This window comes from Lissotriton vulgaris, chromosome 9 (assembly GCF_964263255.1).
Source record: "Lissotriton vulgaris chromosome 9, aLisVul1.2, whole genome shotgun sequence".
Classification (NCBI taxonomy): domain Eukaryota; kingdom Metazoa; phylum Chordata; class Amphibia; order Caudata; family Salamandridae; genus Lissotriton; species Lissotriton vulgaris.
Genome location: NC_141697.1, coordinates 337,972,311 through 338,000,310, shown reverse-complemented (window position 1 = coordinate 338,000,310; position 28,000 = coordinate 337,972,311). Strand labels below are relative to the sequence as shown.

The following is a 28,000-nucleotide window of genomic DNA, read 5'->3' as shown; positions in this document are numbered from 1 at the left end:
GGCACTACTGCGTCTCTTCTTCCCGTTTCCCGCCCCGTGACTGGCCGGCCGGCCAATCCTAGCGCGGCCGGCCGGAAGTGCCCGCCCCCCGCAGCCCGGGGGAAGAAGGAGAAGAAGACAGCAGCAGTATGGCGGCGCCCGCGGGGAGACCGGAGAAGTCTTCCAATAAATGTTGGAACAGGTACATTGATATTTTCACCATCCGGGCAGACACAAGACAAAAGCTGGCGAATGTGTTGGCTACCTCCTGTGTGCACGTTGGAGGGCTCACTGTTAGGGCTGTTTAAGCACTCGAAATTTGCAAAAGCTGCAAAAACAGTCATTAATTTGGCACTGCTGATAGCTCACACATTTATAGTCATGTATTGGAAAGCGCAGACGTTGCCAGGCAAAATCCCCTGGTGCGTAGCGACGCTCGAGTGGGGGCTGGCATTTGGGCGGGAAGAAGCTCGCATACAGCACAAATACCCCGCAGCAGTGGACTGGAAGGTGCTGATAATTGAGTTGCGGTTCTCCCCTGCCAGGGACTGGCCTGTGATGGCTCCCTTTGTGTCGTGTTCTGTGCGGCGGCTGCCTTTGTGAGGAACAGCTGACTGCAGCATTGTACTCGCTGCTGTATCCCACTGTACATAACACGGCACCTTTCCTCTCACATATCCTGCTGTGCGTGTGTTCTTTGTGTATAACTCTTGCTGTTTTGTGTCGTATTGTGCGAACCGGGCGCCATTGCCGTCTGACGGATGCACAGCATGATGGTAAACTACATCTTAAAATCGTACACGTACAGAAACCGACCAGGTTGTGTCTTCCCCAGATGAAGGGGTGGCGCTTGCTTCTCCATATGTTTTTTGTCTATCAATGCTGTTTTATCCAAGAGCTGATGGCAGAGGGAACGTGCCAGCGCTGTTGTGGGGTTGTAGCAGGCATTGCCAATCTGGTGAGTAGCTCCAGTGCCCAGATGTTGGCTTTCTGTTGCTTTTGTTCGCTCGGCATCACCAGACATTTATCAGTGGCTTCATCTTGAGAGTGCCTTTAGAGTTGGTGTGAAGCCAGCTCCTGACGTCATCTGCTTGGAATGAGTCCTGCCCCCTCACCTCTAGAAAAGGCGCCAAGCATTTTGAACTCCTGACTCTACCCCAAACCCCCTCTCAATCCCGTGCTATCTCGCTTTTTTTCTCATTCTCCCTCTCACTCTTTCTCCCCCGCATTCTCTCTCCTCTATCCTCGTCTCTCTCTGTTTCTTATTCTCCTTCCCTCTCTTTTTCTCTCTCCCCTTTCGCTCTCCGTCCTTCTCCCCTTCCTCTCTTTTTATTCTCGGCTCCCCTCTCTCTCCATTTCTCACTTTCTCTCTTTTTTCCCAGGTACTGCGAAGGTGAGCTGCTGAGTCTCAGCCGCGTCTTAAGGTCGAATTCTGCTGACTCGGTAAACCTGTACACAGGCATCTTCCCACCAGGCTTTGTGAAAGGCAAAGCTGGTCCATGTGCACCGGGCTGTGCTGTGTGCAGGGGTAGTGGAAGCAATTACTGCAAACATGGCCTCATGTGTACCTTCCGTGCCCCTGGCATTCTTGCGGCTACTTAAAGCCTCCCTGGGGGTGGGAGATGGGGGGTACTTTCCAGGGGTTACATAGGTGAACACAGCATTCGCCTTTTAAGAAATGCAGCGCTGCCCTGTTGTGAATAGGGGGACAGATGGTCAAAGAGAGGTGCTTTACTTTAGCACCCAGTGGTTTAGGCGCCCAGTGCTGAGCATGGGCAGAAGCTGCAGCGTGAATGGCTGAATGTAGTCAGTAGGGTTGTCATTAGTGCAATTTACCAGTGCTGGGGGGAAGGGGGCAGCACTGCCCCAGGAGACAGAACGGTCGCGTAGCTAAAGTAGAAAGACTCAGACAGAGAACAGTCGGCATCCGAGGGCATGCCCATCCAGGGCAGAGACTGTGAAAGTAGCTCTGAGAGGTGGGCTCCAATGCTTTAGGCGCTAAATGACCTTGGGACGCAGCAGCCCGGCCTGTGAATTCCCACCCAAGACTTGCGTTGTCTTAAATGCTCGCGGCAGAGCTATGTGTAACCAGCCGGACACAGCCAACATTCAGTGCACCAAGTCCTAAAATGGTGGCGTTTGGTTTCAGTCTCAGCCCCACCGGGGTGAACAGCGCTGCTGTCCCCTCCACTACCCCTGTGACCTCCGTCCGTCGTGCATTTCACACGGTGCTGGGTAAGGCTACTTACCCCGCTTACTGTTTGCACCTTTCGACCCAGGATCAGATGCGCTGACACCTCCCCCCCACCCAGTCACTGAATGCTTACTGTGTCTTAATGCCACTGCACGTTTGCACCCATAATGAGGCCTAATTTGTTTGTGTGGTTTTTTTAAATACAAATCGAATGCTTTGTCATTTCAATTTGTTTTGACTAATTTTTATCCTTACAGTCCATTATGGTTCCTTCTCATTCCTCAAAAATATGAGCTCAAATCATTTTCAGCCTGCATTAGATTCATATTTTACATATAGTCCTTCTACTGAATCTGCATACAAACTCCCGTAGATCCAAGTGTATCAACATGTCGTGCTGCTATCGGACTCAACCCAAACAATAAATCATGTACATCAGTGTGCGTTAGGTCGGCTTCATAGCACCCACTGCGGCTCCTCCCAAAATTCTTTTCTATTGAAGAGTGTGTTCAGAAGAATACATTGGTTTATGTGCGTATCATGCATCCGCAGGAGCTTCTGCTGCATTACCTATCAAGAACTCCCAGCTCTGACACCTCCTCAAAAGGGCCCCCTCCCATAGCCCCAAACCCCACCCTGGCCCTTGGTTTATGGCCTCTAGTAGGTTCGTGCCCTGGAGTCCTCTAAACCCAGCCTTGAATCAGCGACTCCCGCTCCTCCTCTATTGTTTTCCCGTCCTCTTTCCTGCCTGCATCCCCTCCCTTCTCTTTCTCAGTACAGACCTGCTGCGTTTCAGCCCCCCCTCTTCATATTCTCTGTCAGGCACCCCTTTGTTCTTCATTTTAGAAAGTTCTAGAAGTTAGAATGAATTAACATTTTACAAGACAAGGAGTGATGTCACACAACCTTTAACCTCAATGGCAAGGAATTGACATCATTTAAATGATAACATTTAAATGTCGAATTATTAGAATAACAAGGTAGTCAAGGCTGGCAGAGTTTGTGGAGCAGCATCCCGATGCATCGAAGCAGCTCTCCCCGTTTAATGGAGGACTTCAGAGGGGCTCCCTTAGAGGTGCTGTTGCCCCCAGTAACTTCTGGAGCTCTGGGGGTTCACCCTGCACACAGCAGAGCTTGTGCTCGAGTACTTATCAGCAAGAATGACATCTAGCCTTCTGCCACCAGTTCTACCTTCTATTAGCTGCTTTTCTGTGCTTGGCAGTGGTGTATGGATGGGGGTTCCTGTAACTTGATGAAAGCCTAAATAGCTTTGTGTGTTTAGAACTCTTGTTGTGTCCTTCTGCCCTGTCTGCCTCGTGATTTGTGCCATTCTGGCCTCCGTTACAATCATGCCGCCCCCCCCCCCCTCGTTTTTGTGTCCTTCTTTCCTCTGTCTGCCTGTTTTTTTGTGCCAATCTGCCCTCAGTTATAATTGTTTCCCCTCGTTTTTGTGTCCTTCTGCCCGACATGTGAAGGGTATAGAGTGAATGGTCCTAGGTAGTTTACTAATTCGGAAGCAGTTTCGTTCAACTTGCAGAAAGTCGCATTATATTTCACTAGCACATCCAGGTTACACATAGGGTGCACACGCCCTCCGTACATGCCTTTCTTACACTGCTAACTCTGAAGTGATCCTTTGGACTTCACACAATCTGATCTGTCATGTGCACTTTCGTTGTACTATATATAAAGTATTCTGGTACCCAATCTTTTCCTTAACTGAGAACGTAATTTGTGCACTCCTCTACCCATCTCCTGCCATCCTGTCTCCCTCCGTTCCCAGCATGCCCACCCCGAAATCCAAACGTACTCCTCCGCATTACTCTTGCCACTGTCATAACCGCCGCCAATACACCCTTCCTGAAAACCATTCTTCGGACTTTAATTTGTTGTTCATTGCGCTCTCACTGCCGGGAGGAGGAGTGGGATCTTGGGTGGTAAATAAAAAAAATATTGCACCAATTTATCCAGAAGCATTGTTTGGAGGGTACGTGTAAAAATACTGTAAAACGTAAGATTAAAGTCGGATGCAGTTTCCGATAGTAATGACTCATTGTAGCAAGCCGACTAGCAATCGTGATGGGCGTGTGTGGCTATTGAAAAGGAGCGCTGCATTTACTTCCGCCTTAGTAACGCGTTGGACGGTGACGTCTTCTTAAAGCCCCAGCCATGTACTGGTGTCCATCCCCGTTGTATTGAAAAACGTGTTGCTATAGCTCGTCAAGTTTACTGTGTATGAAGTGGCATGTTTTCGATGTGTTATGTCTTAAATCACTTTTAAATGGTCGAACTCCGTCCAGATCGTGGGTTCTGGTAGCAAGGTGAATGTAATGCATTTTGGTCCAGTAGCCCCAGCACCATTTTGGTCACTTTGTATCACATCTTAATGCCAAACAATACCAGGCGCACACACGGAGCATGCGTAATAACACATTATAATCTTACACATGATGTGTCATTTTGACAAAATTACTCATTTTAAGTACCTTATACTTGGGGGGGCTTTGTGTGGCTGTGTGTGTGGGGGGCTTTGTGTGGCTGTGTGTGTGGGGGGCTCTGTGTGGCTGTGTGTGTGGGGGGCTCTGTGTGGCTGTGTGTGTGGGGGGCTCTGTGTGGGTGTGGGTGTGTGTGGGGGGGGGCTCTGTGTGTGTTTGGGGGGCTCTCTGTGTGTGTTTGGGGGGGCTCTCTGTGGGTGTTTGTGTGTGTCATTTGCGAGATAAAGCTAGTGGCATTGTAAATGACAATGCCATTTATTTATGTAAAAAAAAACATAAATAAAAATAATGTCAAGAGCAATGCCAATAGCTCTAACTTTAACAAAGGCAAAACCATTGCATTGTAAATGCTTGTTATCTTTTCCCTTCTCAAATTGTAACGTTCTTTGCCAGGCACAGTCTGGTCTTGAAACAGGGTTTCTGGATCCGTCGTATCAAGTCTCAATTCAGGGGGCACAGCAGCTTGTAAGATGTCGTCATCTGCACGTTCTGATTGAGTCCATTCCAAATGTGCATCACTAAAAGGCACAAATCTAGGTGTTCTCTCGCATTCAGAATTGCCAATACCTCCCCTCACCCACTCATCATACGGTAAGGGTAACTGAACTTTTTTACAATGGGTGGCATGCACCCAGTTTTTTTTACCAGCTACTCTAACAGCAGTCCAAGTTACTAACAAGACTAAATGCGGTCCAGTCCACTTCGGCTCCAAATTTTTCGATCGCTGGAAATTCTTTAGCAGAACATAGTGGCCGGGTTGGATCTTGTGATCTGGATCCGCAGACGCTGCCGGAAAACTGTCATAGACCTGTTGGTGGAGAACACGTAATTTAGCAGTCAAGTCATGTAAATAATCCACCAACATAGGGTACTCAATGTCACTGTACTTTTTGGGCCTTGGGACACCCCAAACATTGGCCGGACGACCAAACACAATTTCATAGGGACTAAGTCCCATACGAGAATGTACTGTCGTCCTCGTTGACAAAAGAGCCAATGGCAAGGCATCTGGCCATGTAAGACCAGTGCTCGTTTGTATCTTAGCCAATTTCAGCTTTAACGTGCCATTGTAACACTCAACAAGTCCAGCTGACTGAGGGTGATTCGCAGCGTGGAACTTCTGATGGATACCCAATCCCGCACACACTTTCTTCATGATCTGGCCCACAAATTGACTCCCATTGTCACTCCATACAATTCTCTACAATCAATACCTAGGGAAGTACTCTTTGAGCAAAACCTTGGCTGTAGACAAGGCAGTATTATCCTTTAGGGGGTAGGCCTCTATCCATCTGGAAAAGGCGCAAACAACCACAAGGACATACTTCAAATTGTTGCATCTCTCCATGTAAATGTAATCTAACTGTATCACTTCAAACGGATACGTCGGAGGAGCAAAATGACCAGCTGGAGTTGGAGTTCCCTTTCCAGGATTGTACATCAGACAAATCATACAATCCTTCACCACATTCTCAGCACACTTAGGAATTCCAGCATTCTGCCATACTGGAGCCAACAACTTGCATATCCCTTTCAAACTTATGTGAGCCATTCCATGAGCCATAGTAACCACTGGGAGCACATACGCATCAGGTAACAACCATCGCTGGTGCTCCGACAACTCATCCCAACAACCTGTCGAATCCAACATACCCGTACTTTCTCTCCACATACTCACTTCCTTCTCAGTAGCTTCAGCCTGAATCAGCTTCACACTTTCTATTGTGTCTTCACACATTCCACTTTCCACAACCCATCTTGTGGGGCCTGCAACATACATTTGACTCGTCATATTCCTCGCCGTTTCTTTCGCAACTTCATCTGAAAATGCATTTCCTTGACCCACATCGTCCACAACCTTTTTATGCGCACTGCACTTCACAATTGCAATCTGCTTTGGCAACGTAAGTGACTCAAGAAGTTCATTCACCAATTGCCCATGCTGAATTTTTGTACCATGCGAAGTTAAAAATCCTCTCTCTCTCCACAGGCGTCCGAAACTATGGGCAACACCAAACGCATACTGGCTATCAGTGTAAACATTCACTCGCTTTCCTTCTGACAACACACACGCTCTCGTCAATGCTATTAGCTCTGCTGCTTGAGCTGAATTCTGTGCAATACGTGCTGTTTCAACAACTGTATGTAAAGTTATGACAGCATATGCTGCAGTCGTTTCTCCATTCGGAAGCTTAAAACACGAACCATCTACCCATAGAGTACCATCAGCATTCGAAAGAGGAGTATCCTTTAAATCAACTCTAGCCTTTGTTTCTTCCTCTGTGCGAAGAAAACAATCATGCTGTTTCTACAGAAATCGGCAACAACGTAGCTGGATTCAACACATTGCATCTTTTGATGTGTACATGGCTAGCCAAAAGCGTCAACTCGTAACCTGACAAACGAGCCCTAGTAAGGTGCTGTGTCTTGATCCTATTCAATAAGGTATCCACTGCATGTGGGACCATCACAATCAACGTATTATCCAATACCAAACCAGAAGACTGTCGAATAGAAACAGTCACTGCCGCTGTAGCTCTCAGACAACTCGGCAACGCTCTAGCTACCGGATCTAACGTCGATGAAAAATACGCACCTGGACGCTGCTTATCGCCAAATTGCTGTGTCAATACTGACAACGCACAACCTTCTCTCTCATGGACATACAATGTAAAAGGTTTACTGTAATCTGGAGTACCCTACACCGGAGCAGAACACAATGCATCACGTAATTCAGAAAAACTTTTCTGGCATTCGTCAGACCAAGGGAGAGGATGCGGAGTATCTTTAAGAGTCAATGCCAACAAAGGTTTCGCTAACAAAGAAAAATTGGGGATCCATTGCCTACAATACGAAGTGATACCTAAAAATGCACGCACTTCTCTCTGCGTGGATGTCACACTCATTTGCCCAATCGCTTGAATTCGTTCTGGGGTCAATCGTCGTCCCTCCTTCGACAAGAGATGACCTAAGTAGGACACTTCTTGGCGGCAATACTGTAGCTTAGAAGGCAACACTTTATGGTGAAGATCAGACAAATGTCGTAACAAAGAAAGAGTAGCTTCTTTACAAATCTTTTCATCCTCAGCAGCAATCAGTAGATCGTCAACGTACTGGATAAGAGTAGCACCAGAAGGTAACACAAAATTATCAAGCTGAGTTTTCAACGCCTGACTATAGATTGAGGGACTTTAGCAATAACCTTGAGGAGCTCTCTTAAACCGGAAGCTTCGGCCTCCTAAAGAGAAGCCAAAAATATCTCTGCTCTCCTCGGCAATCGGAATACTGAAGAAAGCATTCTTCAGATCAATAACCGAAAACCAGGCAGCTGAAGCAGGTATCAGAGTCAATAAAGCAGTGATATCCAGAACAACAGGAAACTGTGTCACAACAATCTTATTCACTTCTCGAAGATAAATCACAAACCGGTACACAGGTGGCTGTGAAGCATCAGTTCGCTTAAGGACAGGCAAAACAGGACTGTTACACACGTTACCTCTCGTTTCTTCAACCACACCCTTCTCAACCAAATCATAAATAATCGCCAAAAGAGCTCTCGCCATCACTCAAGATCTTATATTGCGGAATATGAGGTAGCCTAGCATTCGACTTGAGAGTAATAACATAGGGTGGAATCTGCAAGAGACCAACATCATTGGAACCTGTGGCCCAAAGTGTATCAGGAAGAGAACGCAATTCCAGTGGAAGACAATCTTTAGACAAATACATCGGAGAAATCACTTTCTTACCCACATTAAGATGTACTCCTTCGGGAGAGCAATGCAATGTCGCATACAATCTTTTCAGCAAGTCCAAACCCAACAGATTCTCACCACAACCAGTCGTCAGAATAAGAGGAGCTTCCAATTCACAAGGACCGATAGAAAGAGGCAAAGGACTAGAAACCGGATTACGAACTGGGGTGCCAGAAAATCCTACTGAAACATTGGTCAAGCCAGACAAAGGTTCACCAGGAAGTTTAGAGTACATAATAGAACTCTTTGTCGCACCAGTATCCAAAAGAAAAGGTTCTGCCACACCTAATGTAACCACTTCAACATAAGGTCCACTCTGATCTACTGGAACTGACACTACTCCCTCTCTTTGCCCATGGCTGTCCTAACAACCATTATAACCAGCACTCTCGCTCTCGACACAGTAGTCATCAGCATAGTACTGAGCAGACTGAACAGTCGGAACATTCTGTCTGTCAAAACAATTAGCAGAATTCTGAGGGGGAAAGGAACGCTCATTCCGAGGAAACACACCACGTCCCCTACCCCCATTCGTACGCTGTAACAGAACCGGGCAACTATGCTTAAAGTGACCTTCTTCTCTGCAATAAGCACACTGATTAGGGCCTGGGAAAAATCGCGGAGCAAAATACTCGGGCTTCTGTAACAATCTCTGAAACTGTGGGGTTTGCTGATACTGAGGCTGATTCGTACGAGGCGGATAAGCTTGCTGCAAAAGAACTTTCGTCTTTAATTCTTTAGTCTTCTTCTCAACTTTATCCTTCTCATCTTTATCCCTGTTCTCGTAATATTGTGCAGTAGCCAATATCTGGGCCGACGAAGAAACAGCCCATGAACTCTCAAAATCTTTCAACTTATTAGAAAGTTCGGGAAGCAAATTAAAGACAAATTTGTCCACAAACAACCTCTTACCACCTTCGGTGCTCATATCCTGACCACTATGATCGATAAAAGTTTCCTCAAACCTAGTGAAGAAATCAGACACACTTTCATCTTTCTTTTGTTTGCATGCTGCTAACTTATCCCAATTAACTCGTAAGGCAGGCATCCTAGTTTTCATCAAATTAATAATTCTACCAGGTAATTCTGCAACTAAGGGTTCAGGTTTGGGACCTCCTACCTGCCGACCATCTGCAGCAACGATATTAGCCCACGTATCTCCTAATTCTTGCACATGATTCTCATGACGAATCTTCGCCCACAAAGGTTGAGGGACTACATTACCCATCAACATATCTATATCAGCTAAATTCATAATACACGCTTCAACTGTCTGAGACAACTCTTTGTAATAACCAGCAGGATTTTTACGGGGGTCAGGTAAGGTCTGCTTAAGAGCCAAGACCTCTGCTCTTTTCCAAGGGACATGTACCCATACTCGCTGAAAATGAGCTGGCTCAGCTTGAATACCCTGATTAACATTAGCCTGAACTGCCTCTCTCCATACAGGGGGAACCCCTCTCATGGGATACTGCTTCACTTTCCTCCTAACGAAGGAATCAGGTTCGTACAATGTCTGAGGCGGTAGCCTAGACCTGAAGACAAGTATCCTCTCTAAAGCATCTGTAACATCGGACTCCACTATCGTCCCTTGAGCAAATTCTGACTGAACATCAAGCACTTCCTGCGGAATCAGACCCAATTCATTATTTTCCCATTCCTGACGAAGAAAAGTACACATCACATCAAACACATATCTTTGCTTCGGTGGTTCCCACTGAAAGAAAACATCCATAATCGCTTGTAAATTATACCTCGAAGCATTTAAAACCCATCTTCGAGCCAAAAGATCCAACACTACCCGCTCTTCGGGACTAGGAAACTGAGTACGACTCTGCCTACGTTCTGAAACAGGGGTCATATTCAATGACCCAAAGAGTGGAGAAAAAACATTAACAACAGTCTCAGTCATTCGTTTTCGAGCAGAAGGAGAAGAAGTAGCCATAAGAACAGGAGAAAGAATATTTTGAGGCAAAAGAGGCGTAGGGACAAGAGTAGCAGAAGTCGAAGATACAGAAGTAGAAGGCAAAGGAGTTTGAGGCAAAGCTGATAGCAAAGTCGGCGACCCTGGAGGGAGTTGCACCGTAGGAGGAAGAACCATCTGTGCAGCAACGGGTGGCTGAACAGCAGCAGGAGGCTGAACAGCAAGATGTGCAACAACCAGGGGTAATGGAGGAGCAGTAGCACCCTGCACATAAGGAGGTGGTAATCTCAGTAAATGAGAGATCAAAGGATCTTTTTCAGGGTCTTCATTCACTTTTGAAAGGGAAGGCGGCAAGGCCGGATAACATTTATCGATAGCCATGCAACGCTGTCTATCTAAAACTTCACTTGCACGTTCTTCCTCATCTTCCTTAAACTGCCGAGCAGCTTGTAGTACTGACATATTCTTATCTTTCCTATCTCTCTTTGCTTCCTTAATTTCTCGCTGTTTGGCTTCCTTACGCCAAAGGCGGAAAGAGTCAAACATCGCCGGCCGGGCTTTCTTCTTAAATAGCGCAACTTCCAGATTATCTAAAATCTCTGTTTCGAAAACTACCATATTAGGGCCATCGTAAAACACCATCTTTCCTAGTATAGCGGACCCATACTTCATTATACGTAATGGGACCCACTCTGTGTTTTGATGAGAGCTCGTAAGTTGGAGTTCCAACTGGAGGTATCGGACACGAATCCTCCAATCGGGAATCCCTGTTGCAACCACAACCAAACCATTTCCCAAATTTGCTAAGACCAGGCATCTTATAGCTCACTAATCTAGCTTCAAACTTCAAGGGCTTATCAACTATCGATACACTCGCAAATATACGAGCCCCTCGGCTTCAGCTATTGCAATATCTGAATCAAAACCAAAGACCGAAAACAAAGATCGTGGGAGCGACCCACTTATACTTAACCAAAGTATCTGTCACGCCACCAGAAGACCGTCTATCGTCTCGCCCTACAAAGGATCAATCAAGGGTCCAAGACAGGGCGACAGTCAGGGCAGCAGTCCTTTGTAGCCGTCGGAAAGTGGGAAGCCTCGCAGCAAAAACCTTCGGACCACGACGACATACAGGGGTCAATGAAGTGGTTGGCCTTCCTCCAGAATGTTCTCACGTGGCTCCTCACGATCCTCGGGTTTGGACCGGTACCGCTGAAGTCGCCCCACGTTGGGCGCCAACTGAAGAACCGGGTTTTTCAGAACCCAGCGGCGCCAGGGACACGCCCAAAGTCTTCGAGTTCACCTGTCTTGGTATACAGAGACACGGAATACTTCTAGGTGGCGTCAGAGATCAAATTTATTAGCTGCAGCTAGTAACAGTAATCCCAGCAATACAACACGGTGTACAACTCAAAACACTGTTCAATTTTCGTAGAGCAAGACATCAGTATTTATCCTCATTTTACTCATTTGCAATGCACACCCACTGCGACAAATTCGAACGAATCAAATACATTTTCCCATTTTTCGTCATATCGTAAAACACTCACTTTACATTGTACCAACCCACAAGTTAATCATTAGGAATGTCCCAAATTCAATTTCCACGAGCCGGACAAACCCATAATTGAAAGCACTACCCATGTAACGAAAAGACATAAAGAAAGAAGTAATTCAGATATTGAGTAGGATAAGATATGTGCAAGCGAACTAAAAGTTAACGATATCCTGAACAGTGATTGGCAATTTCAGACAACGATCAGCCAGTGAGATTGGCCTCGCAAAGGGTCAGTTTCAGGTGGCGGGGTCAGCGTCTTTGCAATCCACTCGCAAGTCAGAAAAGGCCTAGTTAATATGTACATGAATAACGAAGCCCATGCAACTTTGTTCGTTCGGTTACCTCCACGGCCTACGTCAGGGCAACACAAAATGGTGTCTTTAGACAACGTAAACAAAATGGAGTCGGGTTCGGAAATCACGGAACCTCAAAATTAGGGAATCTCTTTGCCTCTCTGCCCGTGCTGTATTATCAGTGCTGGTGCAGACAGAAATAGGCACTTAAGAAGTACACTCACGGTGTACCACAAAAGACGGTGCACTCTCAGTGCACCGACTGAAGGCCGTCCACTGGAGGGGAAGAAGAGGCCTTGTGGATCTCCAGATATCATCCTGCAGGCGGGTGCCGTCACTTACTTCATCTGTCTGCAGGAGTATCTTTCTCCCTTCTTTACTGTACAGGCGGCATGCCACCTGCACTGTGAAACACGAGTTGGCTTTGAAGCAGTCACTCTGTATTTCACTGGATGTGCGATTTTGCAGCTACTCCGTAGGCAGTAGATTCATAGTGGTAGGGCGCACTGTCTCTGTTTGCCCCTGGCAGGTGTGTTTAACCCCTTCCTTGCTGCCGTCGGCCATTGGCCGACGGCAGCACTACCTCCCCAGTGCTGCCGTCGGCCAATGGCCGACGCGGCCCCGCCCATTTTGCGGAAGTGCCGCACTGCGGGAAAATCGGGGCCGCAGTAAACGGGTTAAAGGTGTATCATGGCTCAAACGCGACACAACACCCTAGTCTATAATATGGCCCCAGGTTGTCTGTAGCTATAACGTGGGTGAAAATAGAAGTACTAGTCCGCTTTCTTGTTCTTACTGATATAAGCACAGGCACTGGAATTAAGAGATTTTGCGGCCATGGTATTTTCTGCATAATTATGGATTTTCCGCATTTGCCACATAATTCATCATTTGGTGCATAGTCTGCAGATTTTAACAAAAAACTGTTTATCGCTCATACAGAGCAAACGTTACTAAAATGCACTGGAAGGCCCTTTGATGACTTGTCACCTTTCTGTTGCTAATTGCTATATTTGGGTCTTTAACTTATACCAGTGAAGTGAAACATTTGTCCAGACAGTGTTAATATGTACAAAAATCACAAAAAAGTGCCACATTGCACTGCATAATTTTCATTTTCTTGCCACATAATTTCGTCAACCTTGCTGCATTATTTGGGCCTCCTGTCCCATACTTCCAGTGGTACTAGATATAATGCTCAATGTTTATTTACATCGTTCTCATTCCTTGAAATGGCTTAAACACAAGTGTCAGGCTTTCAAGACTGCTCCCGCATGAACAGTGACATAGCAATGGAACCATATGCCATAAAGCAAGCAAGGATGCAGAGCTTCACTGACTCCCAGGATTGGTCACAAGTCTATCATATTTGGGGTGCATTGGGTTCATCAGACCCCCGATATCTGGTGTTACTGTGCCTTATTGATAGCTGCACCCATGCACACAACCTGTTTCATGCATGAAATTTAATAGGGCAGTTTACATACATATAATATGCTCTAGCAATTTAAGTGAGCTATTTCTCTTACCTCCACCAAGTGTTTGACACACTCCAGTGCTTAAAGAGGTGTTTCTTCTTACCTAAGAAAGCGCTGCAAGGCAGAATTTTTTTTTCATTCGTAACCAAAGGTCTTTGTGAACAAGGCAAAAAGGACTGGGAGACATGGCTGATACGCATCACAGTCAACTTCTCCCTCTGTAGAAACCCCATATATAGACCACCAGGAAATCGAACCAATTGTTCCAGGGACCTAATGCCTCATCATCAAAACCAGCATCTTTATCCTTGTAGACCTGAGCTTTCACCTAGAAGACTGCACTAACCAAAACTCTACGGCACTTATATAAAAGCTTGGAAACCTTGGACTCGAGCAACTCGTTACCCACACATACTGCGGGACATCTCCTGAACCACATTTTCTTCTCAATCAGCAACATCGCAGTCGACAAGCCAGAAACAATGGCCTGAATAAACTACACCTTCTGAGTTTCCACAAACCTATCCCTCACCACCTAAGACCGTTGCAGCTGGAAAAGCATCACAGAAGAGAAACGGACTTCCTCCTTCTCTGTGCACCGATCAAAGCATGCCAGCAACAAGCTGAAAGCCATCAAGAATCTCAACAGCTGGATCATCGCATGCGCTATTCCCTTAGCTCCCCTCAAGTGCAACTCAACTGCAAGGGTTGTATCAACTGTGTACTAATTTGTACACAGAGGAACTTAGGCTGCTCTATTTCTACTGCAAGCAACTGGAACACAAATGGGGAACAGGTCAAGACACCACAAATGAAGGCATCTTCAAATCAACCCTAATACGCTAACACCGGCAGATACAGAACACCAGGAGCACAGCTCTTGCAGATATCATCGACGCCGGCACTAACTTTAGCAAGGAAATCTTCACCATCATCAAAGATTTCAACTAGCCTCCTGCAATCACAAGCAACATTGCCCCTCCACAAGACCTTTGCTACAAGCTCTCTGAATTCTTCCGTAACAAATTCAACTCCATGTACAGAAAAGTTGGCCCTCAACTGGACCCAGTCTCCATCACAACTGAACTTCACATCATGGCTGAAGACTGAACCCTGACCTCATTGCACACCATCACCACCATCAAAATCGCTGCTACCATGAAGACCATCTGCTTGAGGATGCCCATCTGACTCTTGCCTCCACCATGCCTTTACCAAAGGACACCTACTGCTCAGTAAACACACTAACACCCATCGTCAGCACCTCCATCAACTCAGCCACCTTCCCAGACACCTTGAAATAAGCTACTGTCATGCCCCTTTCTCAAGAAGCAATTCGCTGGTCCAGCCACACTTTCCAACTATGGACCCATCTCTCTTCTACTATACCAGCGAAGGATTTAGAAAAACTAATCAACCAGCGCCTCAGCAACTACCAGGTCCACAACACCACGTAGTTTAGTTCAAGCCCAAACACAGTACAGCAACAGCACTCTTTACTACCACAGATGACACACACTTGATCCTTGACAGGGGAGGCATGGCAGCCCTCATTCTCCTGGGACTCCCTGCAGCATTTGACACGGTCTCACTCCCATCCTTATCACACGCCTGCACAAGATTGGCACCCAGGGATCCGCTCTCTGCTGGATCTGCTAATGTTTAATGGATAGAATGCAATCTGTACAGTGGCGGCTGCCTCGGAATGGGATGGATTAAAAGAATAAAATAAACTTACTTTCTCTCCTGCGCCGCCGCATGCTTCTCCCGCCGCCACACGCCTCTCGCCCTTCTGCTGTGCTGGAAGCAACCAGGCTTCCAGACTCTCCCAGCCAATCATGATGCTGCAGGAGCAACATTGTGATTGGTCTAAGCATCCTGTTTGAACGCTCAGGTAGTGCCTGGGGAGGATGGGCATGTACTCCACGAGGCTGTGCCACACAGCCCAATTGAGAGCATGCCAAGTGTGCATGGCGGTTTGGCCGGCCCTCATGTCAACTTAGAGCAGTGCAAACCACTCCTCCAGTGCTCTGGCGTCACAGAGCCCAACCCTGCTTCCCGCATAGAAAAATAAAATGATAATAACATATTTATTTTATTTTTATTTTTTGCTCTACTGAAGTAGCAGTGGGGCGATGCTCCTCTGCCTTAGCGGAGGAGCCGCTACTATATCTGTATGCCTGGCACCTTACTCCTCGGAAGCCCCCAAACTAATTTGTGGAGTGCCTCAAGGTTCAACGCTCAGCCCCATCCTCTTCAACGCATACATGATCCCTCTGGTTGTTATCCCCGCACACAACATCAACATCCTTTCCTACTTCAAGGACACTCAATTCATACTTTCCCCCTCGGACAAGGCCCCCAACATAACAATCAATTTCACCGCATGCATGACCAACGTTGCTAACTGGATGAAAGCCGACTGTCTCAAACTCAAACGCCGACAAGATAGAAGTAGTGATCTTAGGCAAGAACACCTCATTATAGAAATCCAACGGTGGCCGGCTGAACTCAGACCCACACCCAGCACCCATGCCAGGAACTTTGATATAATCATTGGCAGCAAACTGGACATGACAGCACAAGTCAATGGCTGCCTCCACACCCTGAAAATTCTGAGGAAGATCTTCAAATTGATCAGAAGCAACACTAGAAAAGCTGTCACTTATGCTCTTGTCACCAGCAAGTTAGACTTAGAGAACACTCTAAACACCGGGATCACAAAGCAACTCACTAGAAGACTACAAACCATCTAGAACTCAGCATCCAGATTCATAGTTAATCACGCACATAGAATTCACATCACACCACAGCTTAGGGAGATCCCTTGGCTCCTGATACACAAACATGCTCGTTTCAGACTCCTCACACACACATTCAAGGCACTGCACAACTTAGGCCCCACCTACCAAACAGTCACATCTCCTTCCATCAACCACCCAGACACCTCAGATCCGCAGGACTCCTCTTAGCACACATCCAGTGCAAACACAGAGCAAGAGCAGGCGGGCGTTCTCTTACACCACCCTTAAAGCTTGGAACCGCCTTCCACTCCACAATAGAGCCTCCCCCTCTCTTCCTGAGTTCTGCAAGAAGGTAAAGACCCGTTTTTTCAATTAACCAATCTACTCTTCCATACGAAGAGCTAGGCAAACACACCTGCTCGGCGCCAGGATACCCTCCGTGGAGAGTGTGCGCTGTAGTAATACACATAACAAACTAGCTATTTCTGTATATTACTGAATAAATTGGCTTGGTAAAGGTGCATTTCGCCTGTTACATGTTGATTAACTGATAGAAATGAGTCTTTGGTACTTTTTCTGAGTTCTTTGAAGGATGACTGTAAAAGAGGTAAACGTCCCCACAAACCCAAGTCAAATAACTCCCTCAGCAGACAGTCTCACTCCTTTAACAATGTTTGACATCTATTTAATATGGGGTTTCTGGCAGTCAAGCAAAATAGAGGAGGGTTACAGTTCAGAACCGTCATTGATTTTAACTTTGCCCGATGACTCTAGTGCAAACATAGTGGGCAGTGGGAAATCGTTGGTCATATGGGTGGCCTGTCACAAACTTAACATATATGCTGTCTGCCTTGTTACAAGTGTGTTGAATCCAAATGCACTTGTAACAAGGCAAACAGGATATCTGTCATGTTTGTGGCAGAGTACCCGTCAACCTAACTCTAACCCAGGTCCCTTATTACTATGAATAAACATTGGTAGTGATATGTTTCTCCTACTGTAAAATGTATTCATCTGATAGAGACTTCTAGCCACAGATTCCTTACCTTAGAATTATCCCCAAGCGTCAGACTGAAACCAGAATTTTTAAATGAGCAGTACCCCTGTGGTAGCTTGTGTCGTTTGATGACTCGTGGCATCGTAGGCGTCGTACACGTGGGAAGTGATATGCCCGATACCTATATAGGAGCCACCCCAACGCACTGACATCAGTTATTTTCTTTCTGCGCCTGTCATGGCAGATCTGAAGAGAGCTACCTTCAGGTTTTTCTTTCTGTCTTTTTTTTACTTTTTGTCAAAGCTTTTTGAGTCTTGCCTCTTGGTGTGGCACGGATGTCAACGAGGGAGGCTGTGTTCAATTCCTGCGGCGCTTGTCACTGACCAATGTCGGTTATGGACCCGCACCTTGTCTGTCTCTGGTGCATTTAGCGTGACCACGACACCAAGACCTGTGACCATTATCACACCATGCACCCCAAGGCCTTTACAGCGCAATCCCTCAAGTTCCTTGTCACTCGATGTGCAATGCCACAATCGTCTTGATCCCAAGTCAAGAGGAAGGTCCCGGGTTTGGGTGCGGAGACTTCGATGTTTGTTGCAGTTGAAGTCGTCCTACTCCAGTAAGTCCCACAAGAAAAAGAAGAGCAAGAAGTAGAAACTTTGCTGCATCTGCCGAAGGCATCCAACGAAAGAGGGAGCTTCAACACTCGAGGCCTGGCTCCGTGGTTGAGCCTTTGCAAGGGCCGCCTTCAAGCCACCATGAGTTTGTGGAAGGCGCCCAATTTTGAGAATTTTATGAGACCATGCACCTCACATTTGGGTGGCCTATCCCCGCTGGAGTGTCCTTGGGCGGCGTGGATTCGGGAGGGGCCCCTACTGCTCTACCCCTGGCGGGTTCTCCCTCAGTACCAGTTGAACCCCTTGAATCCATAGATGGATCTGGACCAGCACTGGTTGAGCCACCTTGAACTTTCCTGGCCCCGCTGCCAACGCAGTCCTAATTCGTACCCGACTCTAATATGGAGCCGGATGGGCATTGTCTGACGTTGACTCCGACGCTGACTGAAGCCATTCCCTTCAGACCTGAGCCTGAGCCCTATTTCTATGGGCTAGGACTTGGGGAAGATTGGGGAAATATCAGCCCCTAGATCCCAATGAGGACACCTGGTGTTAGGATATGACGGTTGACAGTGGACTGGACGCCTCCCTGGGTACTGGCTAGGTCTCTTCTGCTACTGTGGCTAAGGAGGAGAGAGCCTAATTTGTTTTGGTGGAAGGGAGTGCAGCTGAGTTCCTGGACCTTCAACTGCTCTCTGTGTCTGTCAAGACTACCATCTTGGCAGAGGTGCTTAAGCTGCAGCCCTCATGGACGTTCTGCACAGGGGCTCATGTGAACCGGACAATTGCCTGCTGCCATCACCTTGCCTAGGGGGCCTCTGACACCCTATATCGGAGAGCTTGGTGGTCCAAGCCTCCACTTCCAAGCCCAATCTTGGCATATTCCCTACCACCCCACTGGATAGTGAATCCAAAAGGCTGGACACCTTGGGCAAGAAAATGTTTTCTTCCCTCAGCCTGGCACTGCGGGCAGTAAACACCACATGCCTTTCGGGCCGTTGCTCCCATTCACTCTGGGATTTGGTTGAGCAGGTGAAGCCAGTGGTCCTGCAGAAGGCCCAAGCCATACTCTCCCAAGCTACTGCTGATGGGAGAGTCGCAGCTAAGTTCACAATCCGATCCGAGCTGGACATCACCGACTCGCCAGGTAGATCTGTTTATTCCACGGTGGCCTTACAGCACCACGCATGGCTGAGAATGACTGGCTTTTCTGGGAGGCTTTGCCTATGAGCATGCCCTTTGATGGCTCATGTGTCTATGGAGACAAGGTGGCCTTTCCATGGCCCCTCGACAAAAATTGTCCGCCTTTTGCTCCTTGCGTGTCCCCGGATGGAGCTTCCAGCCACGTCTCTACCTGCCCAGCAACCACGGCATGCATGCTTTCCAGCCCCTGTGTTGCTGGGGACGAGGTACTCACAGATCCCTTTGGGTCAGACAGCCAGAAGTCAAGCCAGTCCACCACTCCCCAGCAGCCGCTGCCTCCAAGCCTCTTTAGTTTGCGTCCGACCATCAAGGGCAACCAGTGACAGGATACACCATCACCTGCACCACTGGAGGTCTATAACATCCGACCGTTGGATTCTCCAGATTGTCTGAAGAGGCTACTCCCTCCCCTTTGGGACCACCCCTCTGCCCATGCCACCCACGTGCAGCAGGCTGATGGAGGACCATCTTTCCTTACTCGCTTTCTTGGACAAGGGAGCCATAAAGAGGGTGCCAGCAGTAGAAGTAGGTTGTGGTTGCTATTCCCGCTACTTTCAGTTGCCCAAGCAGGACATAGGCCTTCACCCTACACTCATCTTGTGCCTTCTCAACTTCTTTCTGAAAAAGGATAAATTCAAAATACTCACGCTCGCTCAAGTCTGGTCTGCCGTGGATCCAGAAGACTGAATGGTAGCGTTGGACTTACTGGACGAATATTTCTATATTTTCATCCTGCCTGCCCACAGATGTTCACAGTAGGTTACAAGCACTTTTAGTTCACCATGCTCCCCTTTGGCCTTACCAGTACCCCAAAGGTTTTCACCAAGGTGATGGTGGTGGTTACAGATCATCTGCGGAGATCAGTGGTGCTAGTCTTCCCCTATCTCAGCGACTGGCTGTTGAAGGCTGACTCGTCCCAGGCAGTCATCTCCCACCTCCGGACTATGGCGGACCTCGTGCCTTTGTGGTGTGTTCAATATAAACATGCTGAAGTCACATCTGACTCCTCAGACGTTCCCTTTCATCTGAGCTGTTTTGGGCACAGTGCAGTTCAGGCGAGTACAGGATATTCAGGCTCTGATACTAATGTTTCAGCATCTATCCTGGGTTTCGGTGAGACTGACTCTGAGGCTGAAGGCCTCCTGTCTTCCTGCTTGTGACATATGCGCTCTCATGTATGTGGCCTCTGCAGTGGGGCCTGAAGTTCCAGTGGGCACAACATCAGGGAAATCTCTCCTACATACTTCAGATTTGGAGAGCACTGCAAAAAATCTGCAGTGGTGGTTAACATACTGCAATTGGGTCAGCGACTGATCCATCTCCCTTCTCGAACGAGATCTGACAGTGTTGACAGATGAGCCACTCCTGGGATGGGGCGGTCATCTGGGAGAGGTGGAGATCAGTGTACTCGGGACTCTGGCGGAATCCGGACTCCACATTAACCTGTTGGGGCTCCGAGTGATCTGGCTGGCATTGAAAGTTGTTCTACCCTCCATCAAAGAAAGGATAGTGCAGGTGTTCATGAATATCACCACGGCTATGTGGTACTGCAACAAACAGGAAGAGTGGGGTTGTGGACCCTTTGTCAAGATGTCTTACACCTCTAGACGTGGCTGGAATGTCTGGACATATCCCTGGTGGTTCACTACCTGGCAGGTTCTCTGAAGGCCAGGACGGACCAACTCAGCCGAAGATACCCAGAAGATCATGAATGGTGCCTCCACCCAGAGGTGGTGCAAGATCTCTTTCAGCAGTGGAGAGAGCCTTTGTTAGATCAGTTTGCCGCCGCCAAGAACGTGCAGTGTCAGCAGTTTTGCATGCTGGAGTTTCTAAGGCATCTCTCACGAGAAGATGTTTTTGAGTCTCTTCATTTTTATCCTCGTAGGCTCCTCACTATCAAGACTAGGCCTGGGCTGAGTTTGCAGAGTTCCACTACGTGGAACTCCACGAAGTGGCCCAAAAACTCTGCTGCGCTACGTGTAGTTTCGCAAACGGTGGAGTGCGTTGGGTTGCGCCACTCACACTGATTTTTAGCGGCGGTGTTTGTTTCTCACTGGAAAATCAGCTTGAATGGCACCATTCGCAGTGCAAGAGGGTGCTGCTTCTTTCTGCTTCTCGAGTAGATGTTCTACTGGAGCGGCAGCTTCCACAACGCAAATAGAATGTTTCTCAACGCAAGCGGAAGTGGCCATCTGCGACCGCCAGTGTTGAGAAATCTCGCTGAGAGGTGGTCTGAAGTAAGATCTTCCTCCCTCGCGCTTGCCAACTTAACGTTGGCGAGCGAGGAAAAAAACTCAGCTGTGCGTAGTTTTTCAAAACTTTGCACGCTATGCAGAGTGGGAAAAAACTTGCACCCAGGCCTAATCAAGACTTCCTTTCTGGTGGCAATTACATCCTCTGATGAGGGTCTATGAGCTACACGCACTGTCCTCTCAGCCTCCCTAAATTTCATTGTCTCCAATAAACTGGTAATTGGGACTCGAACATCCTTCTTGTGGAAGGTAGTGACCCTGTTCTACGTAGACCAGTCCACCACTTTGCCTACCTTTTACAATCTGCCTTATCCCTCTAGGTAATAGGGGAGACTCCACTGGCTGGACCCAGAAAGAGTGTTGTCATTCTACTTTTACCGGACAAAACCGTCTGAGTGGAAGATCAACTCTCTATGAGGTATGTCCAGGCCAAGAAAGGGAAGGCGGTGCAGAAACGTACCATCTCCCAATTAGTTGTGCTCTGCATTAAAATCTGCTAGGCATTGGCCAAAAAGCAACCTCCAGCGGGTTTGCAGGCTCTATCCACCGGAGCAAAGGCTGTGACCACTGCGTTAGTATGTAGATTCCCAGACCTGGACATCTGCCCGGCAGCAACGTGGACCACCCTGCATATGCTCACTAAGCACTATTGCCTGGACAGTCAGGTCCATCAGAATGGGCACTTTGCTCGTTGGGCCCTTCAGAACCTTTTGATCTGAAATAGTTTTGCAGACCCACCTCTGGGAAGGTATTGCTTGGGTACGAAATCTGCAGCTACAAGTCTCTATCAGATGAATAAGTTACTTACCTTTGGTAATGCATTATCTGGTTGAGGTTCTATCTAGCCACAGATTCCTTACCGGCACAATTATCTGCCACACTCTGCGAACGGATTTCTAGGGACAGGGCTGTTCCTCTTTCAGGTCCTAGTTTTGCATACCAGTGGTCAGTATTCTTCGTGGCTCTGTACTCCTGGCATGGAAATTCACAAAAAAAAACGACGTCAGCACTCTGGAGTGGCGCCTATATAGGCACCACAAACGTCACTTCCAGTGCGGACAACGCCACTCGAAGGTGAACAACTCCACCTACCGCCACCTAGGGGTACCGCTCAAGAAAAGTTTCTGGATCCAGTCTGATGCCTGGGGATAATTCTAAAGTAAGGAATTTGCAACTAGATAGTGTTTCTATCAAATAAGGCAATACTGAAGGTAAGTGACTTGTTTTACAATTTCTCATTGTTTATTAACCTGCTATAAATGTGGAAAGAATGCCTACTTTTCTTAGTAGCACATTCCTTATGCATCTGATAACTTTACTTGGGTGCCCTTTCTAGGCACCATATAAGTTCAAAAGAGCAGTAATACCATATTGTAGAGTGGTGTGGCTCACTGGTTAGAGGCGGCAGACCCAGAAGCAGAGAACGGCCCGGGACCAGGGTTCAATTCCCGACGCGGCAGGGTCATGGACCAGGGTCAGCGGACTCGATAATTCTCGCCTCGGTGCCTACTCTAACCAGGGATCACACTCGGCAACTCTGGCCATTAGCTTGCCTCATCTCTACAACGGCCCCCCACATTCGCCGGAGATGCCTGGTTTCACCTTGGACATACCCAATAGGGACCATCTCACAGGGATAGCCAGGACGGGTTCCCCAGCGGTCTACAGCGCCACGACTCTTCAGGGCAGCAGTGCGCTTTACAAGACACATACATTTACATTGTTCCTAAAAACACATTTCAAACTGATGTTGCCTTATAGTTTAGTAAAAGACCCTGTGAAAGGAGGATTCAGCGAGGCAGCCTTGGAGCTCCTGCTCCCAGTTTTCTTGGCTACATTACTTTTCCACTTCTTCAGCAATCTAAATGAGGTTATATTTGTGGGTTTTTCCTATTGGCTATGTTACTATTTCTACCAAGCGATTTTAGTTGGCTTTTTGGGTTGCATTTCTAATGGATGGTTTTGGCTTATACACTGAGGAGGCGCACCTTCCCAACCTCTACTACCTGGCTAATTTTAATTATACTTTTAGTAATTCCCAGTGACAGTAGAGGTGATGTGTTTGGCTTTCACCCTGATAGTACAGCTCCTGCTAGTGCAATAGTGTTTAGTGCACATTTAATTCCTAGACTGGGGTAGCCTCTTACTTCTCTTTGCTACAGCAGTATAATGGAAGTGAGTTTGTGGTATATGTTGTTTGACTTTCAAAGCAAAGATTCATTGTAGAGATGTAAGTACACTGGTTTCTAGTTTTCTTTGCTGCAGTGGTAAGCCAGCTGTTTCTCTGAATATTTTGGTTCATTTTGTAACTAACTGCCCAGTAACGTGACAGCCTGTTTCCATATGCTCCTGGTTAGGGAACTGCGGTATATTCCTCCTGTCACATAGTTTGATGTAATGGATGTCCTCCTCCGCTTCACAAGTCTCTTCACTTTTTCTTTCATTTTGTTTTTCTTACAGTGCAAATCTTTCAAAAGCTGCCTGGGGATCTCTGGAAAAAAACGGCACCCAGCTGATGATCCGCTCCTATGAGCTTGGCGTCCTCTTCTTGCCCTCGTCATTTGTAAGTTGTTTGTTAGTTGTTTTATTTGCTTTTAGATGTGTGAACAGTGCGATGCCTTGTATAGGTTATAGGGGAGCGAAACTGCAGTTTGGTTGTGAGGGAAACCGCGATCCTCTCCAAAAGGACATTTCTGAGCAAAATCCAGAAACAAAAAAAGCACCAAACTCTTGAAACTGCAAGTGGATTCGTTGAAGTGATAGATTAGTAAAGATCTTTGCAGACGTGGCTCTGACAAGACACCTCCCAAGCTACTGTTCCAGACCTAATTCCATTGTTTTAAGGCCGCAGCCTTGATTTTCTTTTTTTTTGCACAGAAGTTCTTTACAAAAGTTTTCAACATATTTGAACATACAATAGAGAACATAGTTTGTCCACACAATATGATAGTATATGGCATACGGTACACTGGGGGGTGCAATCATCTTTTCCATTGCCAGGGCCTACATAGTTGGTTGGCCACCAGGATAAGCGCGCCCTAGTGGCTGTCGCATGAAAGCCACTGCAGCAATATGGAACAAATAATAATAATTCACCATTGCCCAAACGGGGCATAACCCATAGCATTGGTTGAGTGAAATATATCTATTGCCCCTTTCTAGGGGAGCACGGTCTTTCAATGTTCTCAGTGCCAGTCTGGGTTGGGGGAAGGCCCCGGAGGAGCTCTGTAGTGGTTAGAGAATAAGATAGGAGGCGCTGTAGTCACGGTGTTGAGGGCTGGGAAGCAAGGCCCTAATGTCTAACCCTTAGCCATATGTGCTGTGCCACCCGCCATGCCACAATACACCCATCTGTCAATACCGGCTGAGCAAGAGCATGAAAGTTAACAAATGCAGGGCCTCAAGGCAGTTTGCCTGTTTGTCTTCACCACCAGTTTGTTCAAGTACGGGTCCCAGGTGTCCCATTGTGTTGTTGCTCCCCGCTGTAGCGGAAGTGAGGACCAAGCTGTGGCCTCAGCGGTCGCCCATTAGAAAAGGTCTCTAAGCGACAAGGACAATGAGGCTGCAGCAAACTTCCATGCCATCGCTATAATTTTACCAGGCTATAGGCCAGGACTACGAACCTTGTAACATATTTGTTCTTGTGTGTACATGATGTCAGATCCAGCAAACAATGTAGAGTATCTGGCTGGAGGGGGTGTCCCATGATGTTTGCTGGTGTTGTGGGACCTGTTAGTGAAAGAAGCCCGCTAAGGGTTCAAGCACCAGGGCAAACGTAATCGGTGAGAGCGGGTAACCCTGCCTGGTGCTCCTACCCACATACAAAAGGCTTAGGAGATTTCCCTATCCGTGCTTACTCGGGCAGCCGGATCAGCGTATTGGAGACCTATCCTTTTCAGCAACTCGTGTCCTAGAGTCCAGAGAGGTGTGGCTCACTGGTTAGAGGCGGCAGACCCGAGTGCAGAGAACGGCCCGGGACCAGGGTTCGATTCCCGACGCGGCAGGGTCTTGGACCAGGATCAGCGGACTGATAATTCTCGCATCGGTGCCCACTCCGACCAGGGAGCACACTCGGCAACTCTGGGCATTAGCTTGCCTCATCTCTACAACGGCCCACACAGACGCCAGGGATGCCTGGTTTCACCCTGGAGATACCCAAAAGGGACCATCTCACAGGGAAAACCAGGACGGGTTCCCCAGCAGTCTACAGCGCCGGGACACTCGGGTAGAGTAACTGTGCGCTATACAAGTATCCCACATTTACATTTACATTTACATTAGGCCCATTGTGAGTATCACTCCTATAGATAGGGCCAACCCAGTGTATAGAAGGATTTTTGTATGTCTTAGGAAAGCGCTACATAGGGAGGCGTAGCTGGAGGGTGTTCCTCCATTGAAGAAAGCGACCTCACAAGTTGTGAAACATATTCCTCCCTGGTATAAAACCATTTTGTTTGTGGTGTACCAATGTAGGTAGGTAAGGCAGCAGAGATTATCTTCCCAAGTATCTTACATTTTGTATTGAGAAGCAAAAAGGACCTGTACGAGCACACCTCAAGCGGATCGCAGTCTGGTTTGGGGAGGACCACGATCAACGCCTCCCCACGTAGGTAGAACGGCCCTATCTTTGGCAAACTGAAGTAACCTAAAGGCGAGGATCATCTTATATGTTGAGTAAAACTCCTTGGGAAGCCCATCTATCCATGGAAATTTATTGTGCACCATCTGGTCTGTCACAAGTCTGATTTCGTCTACTGTCAGTGGTTTATCAGGAGAATGGCATTGCAAGGGGTCGAGGCGTGGTATTGGGAGTCTGTCCAGATAGTCTTGCAGTAGAGATCCCCTATATCTCCCCCCCTTCCTAATACAGGGAGCTACATTAGTCATGGAATACTGTGTTAATGTCCACTTGTACATTGAGGATGTATCCGGTCTAGGTTCTAATAACGTTTATTTGGGGCCTGTTAGCATCCAAACGCAACAGCCAAGCCAGTATGCACCCTACTCTGTCTCCCTCCACGTGTTTTCTTTTGGCTATGTATAGTCCAATTTCCCAAGCCTATCTATGCATTCTCAACCCACACCTCTGCCTCACGTGTAGCATTCTCTTTAATCACATATTTAACCTTGCAGTAAGAGCTTCACACCATACTCACCATACTCAGCCTTGATGCATATTCACTTAAAGGTATCCTACTTCACCCCTCTGTAGGTCGCTGTTCCTTCGATTTCCTAAAAAAAATGTGGTGTGTGCCTATGGTCTCAGGAAATGTAGCATCATCTAGGGCCTGTGTGTGTAAATGCCAGGTAGGTATGGGGGTTTGCCGTCTGCCCCAGTTTATCATAATCTTGAGGGGGCTGTGGTCGGAGAGTGTGCTACCAAAGTATTCAGTAGCTGTAACTAACGGAGCCATGTCAGAGTTACAGAGAAGAAGGTCGATTCTGGTATGCAATTGCCGATGGGGGTGAAGGAGGAGTATTCTCTTGTGAGGCAATGTGTGGAACGCCACACATCCATCAGGCGGTTGTGCCCTAACTAATCCACAAAGGTGCATGCAGTTCTAGCTGCTGCAGTGTTGTGCAGTAGAAGGATGGACCTATTCAGAGTTGTCTTGTGTACACAATTAAAGTTTCCACCCCCAATACTCGGTGCCTTTATATCATGTATCATTGTAGAGCTAATGTATCGAGGAATTGTGACAGAACAATGTTGGGGATATATAGCGCCACTCTTGTGATCGATGCGTCATCTAGTCTCCCCTCAGCTGCCACATAGTGCCACTCAGAATCCACCATCTTACCTGTGATTCCCAGCATCACTGCTAGGAGGGGCCAGCAATCAGGCCTCTCCAACGATGGCCGAGCCTATGAAGCTCCGTGGATGTCATGTGGATTTCCTGTGAGTATGCTATGTGGATCTGTTGGAATTTAGCGTACCCGCACATTAGAGGTGATAATGTTGTATGTAGGGCGAGAATCTGTCAAGCGTGTTGTCATGATTGGTGTGTTGTCTTCCCCCTCTCCTTCCCAAATAGGGAGGCCCCCCAGGTCCACCGATTGTCTCAGTCCCCCCCCCCCTTCCATTGACACTGTATTGTTGTCAGGTTATACACAAAAAATAAGGCAACACCATAAACTCCAACACCTATCCCCAGGAAGAAGACAGCCACAAGCACTGTACCAGATATAAACTCTACAGTACAACAAAAGGAGAAAATCCCTTCGGAATCTGGGGGGTGGGATATTCATGTGCGGTAAGATGTGAACATGCCACACCTGTTACATAGCTGTGAGTAGGTCCTTCCTCCCCGAACAAACACTTCACCCTCTTATCCACTACCCGGATGCCGTCCCTACTCCGCCATTCGCACTTATCGCGTGCGCTCTCTCCTCTACGCTCAGCCGGTCTTCAGGACGCCACTGGCTCTGCCACCCTTGCCGGACCGAGCAACCACTCTTTGGCGTTTTTTTTCACCTGTGCACTTGCGGTCGGGGTCGTTTCTCCACC

The 28,000-nt window shown here is 47.5% G+C and overlaps 1 protein-coding gene across 1 annotated transcript in view; it reads left to right on the top strand.

Annotated features, from left to right (window-relative positions):
* Positions 1-28,000, top strand: part of TDP1 (tyrosyl-DNA phosphodiesterase 1) — a 980,389-nt gene that overhangs the window by 688,362 nt on the left and 264,027 nt on the right. Inside the window, exon 14 of the mRNA XM_086937678.1 lies at positions 23,953-24,055. Coding sequence (XP_086793804.1) covers positions 23,953-24,055 — 103 coding nt within the window. The remainder of the gene's footprint in view (positions 1-23,952; positions 24,056-28,000) is intronic.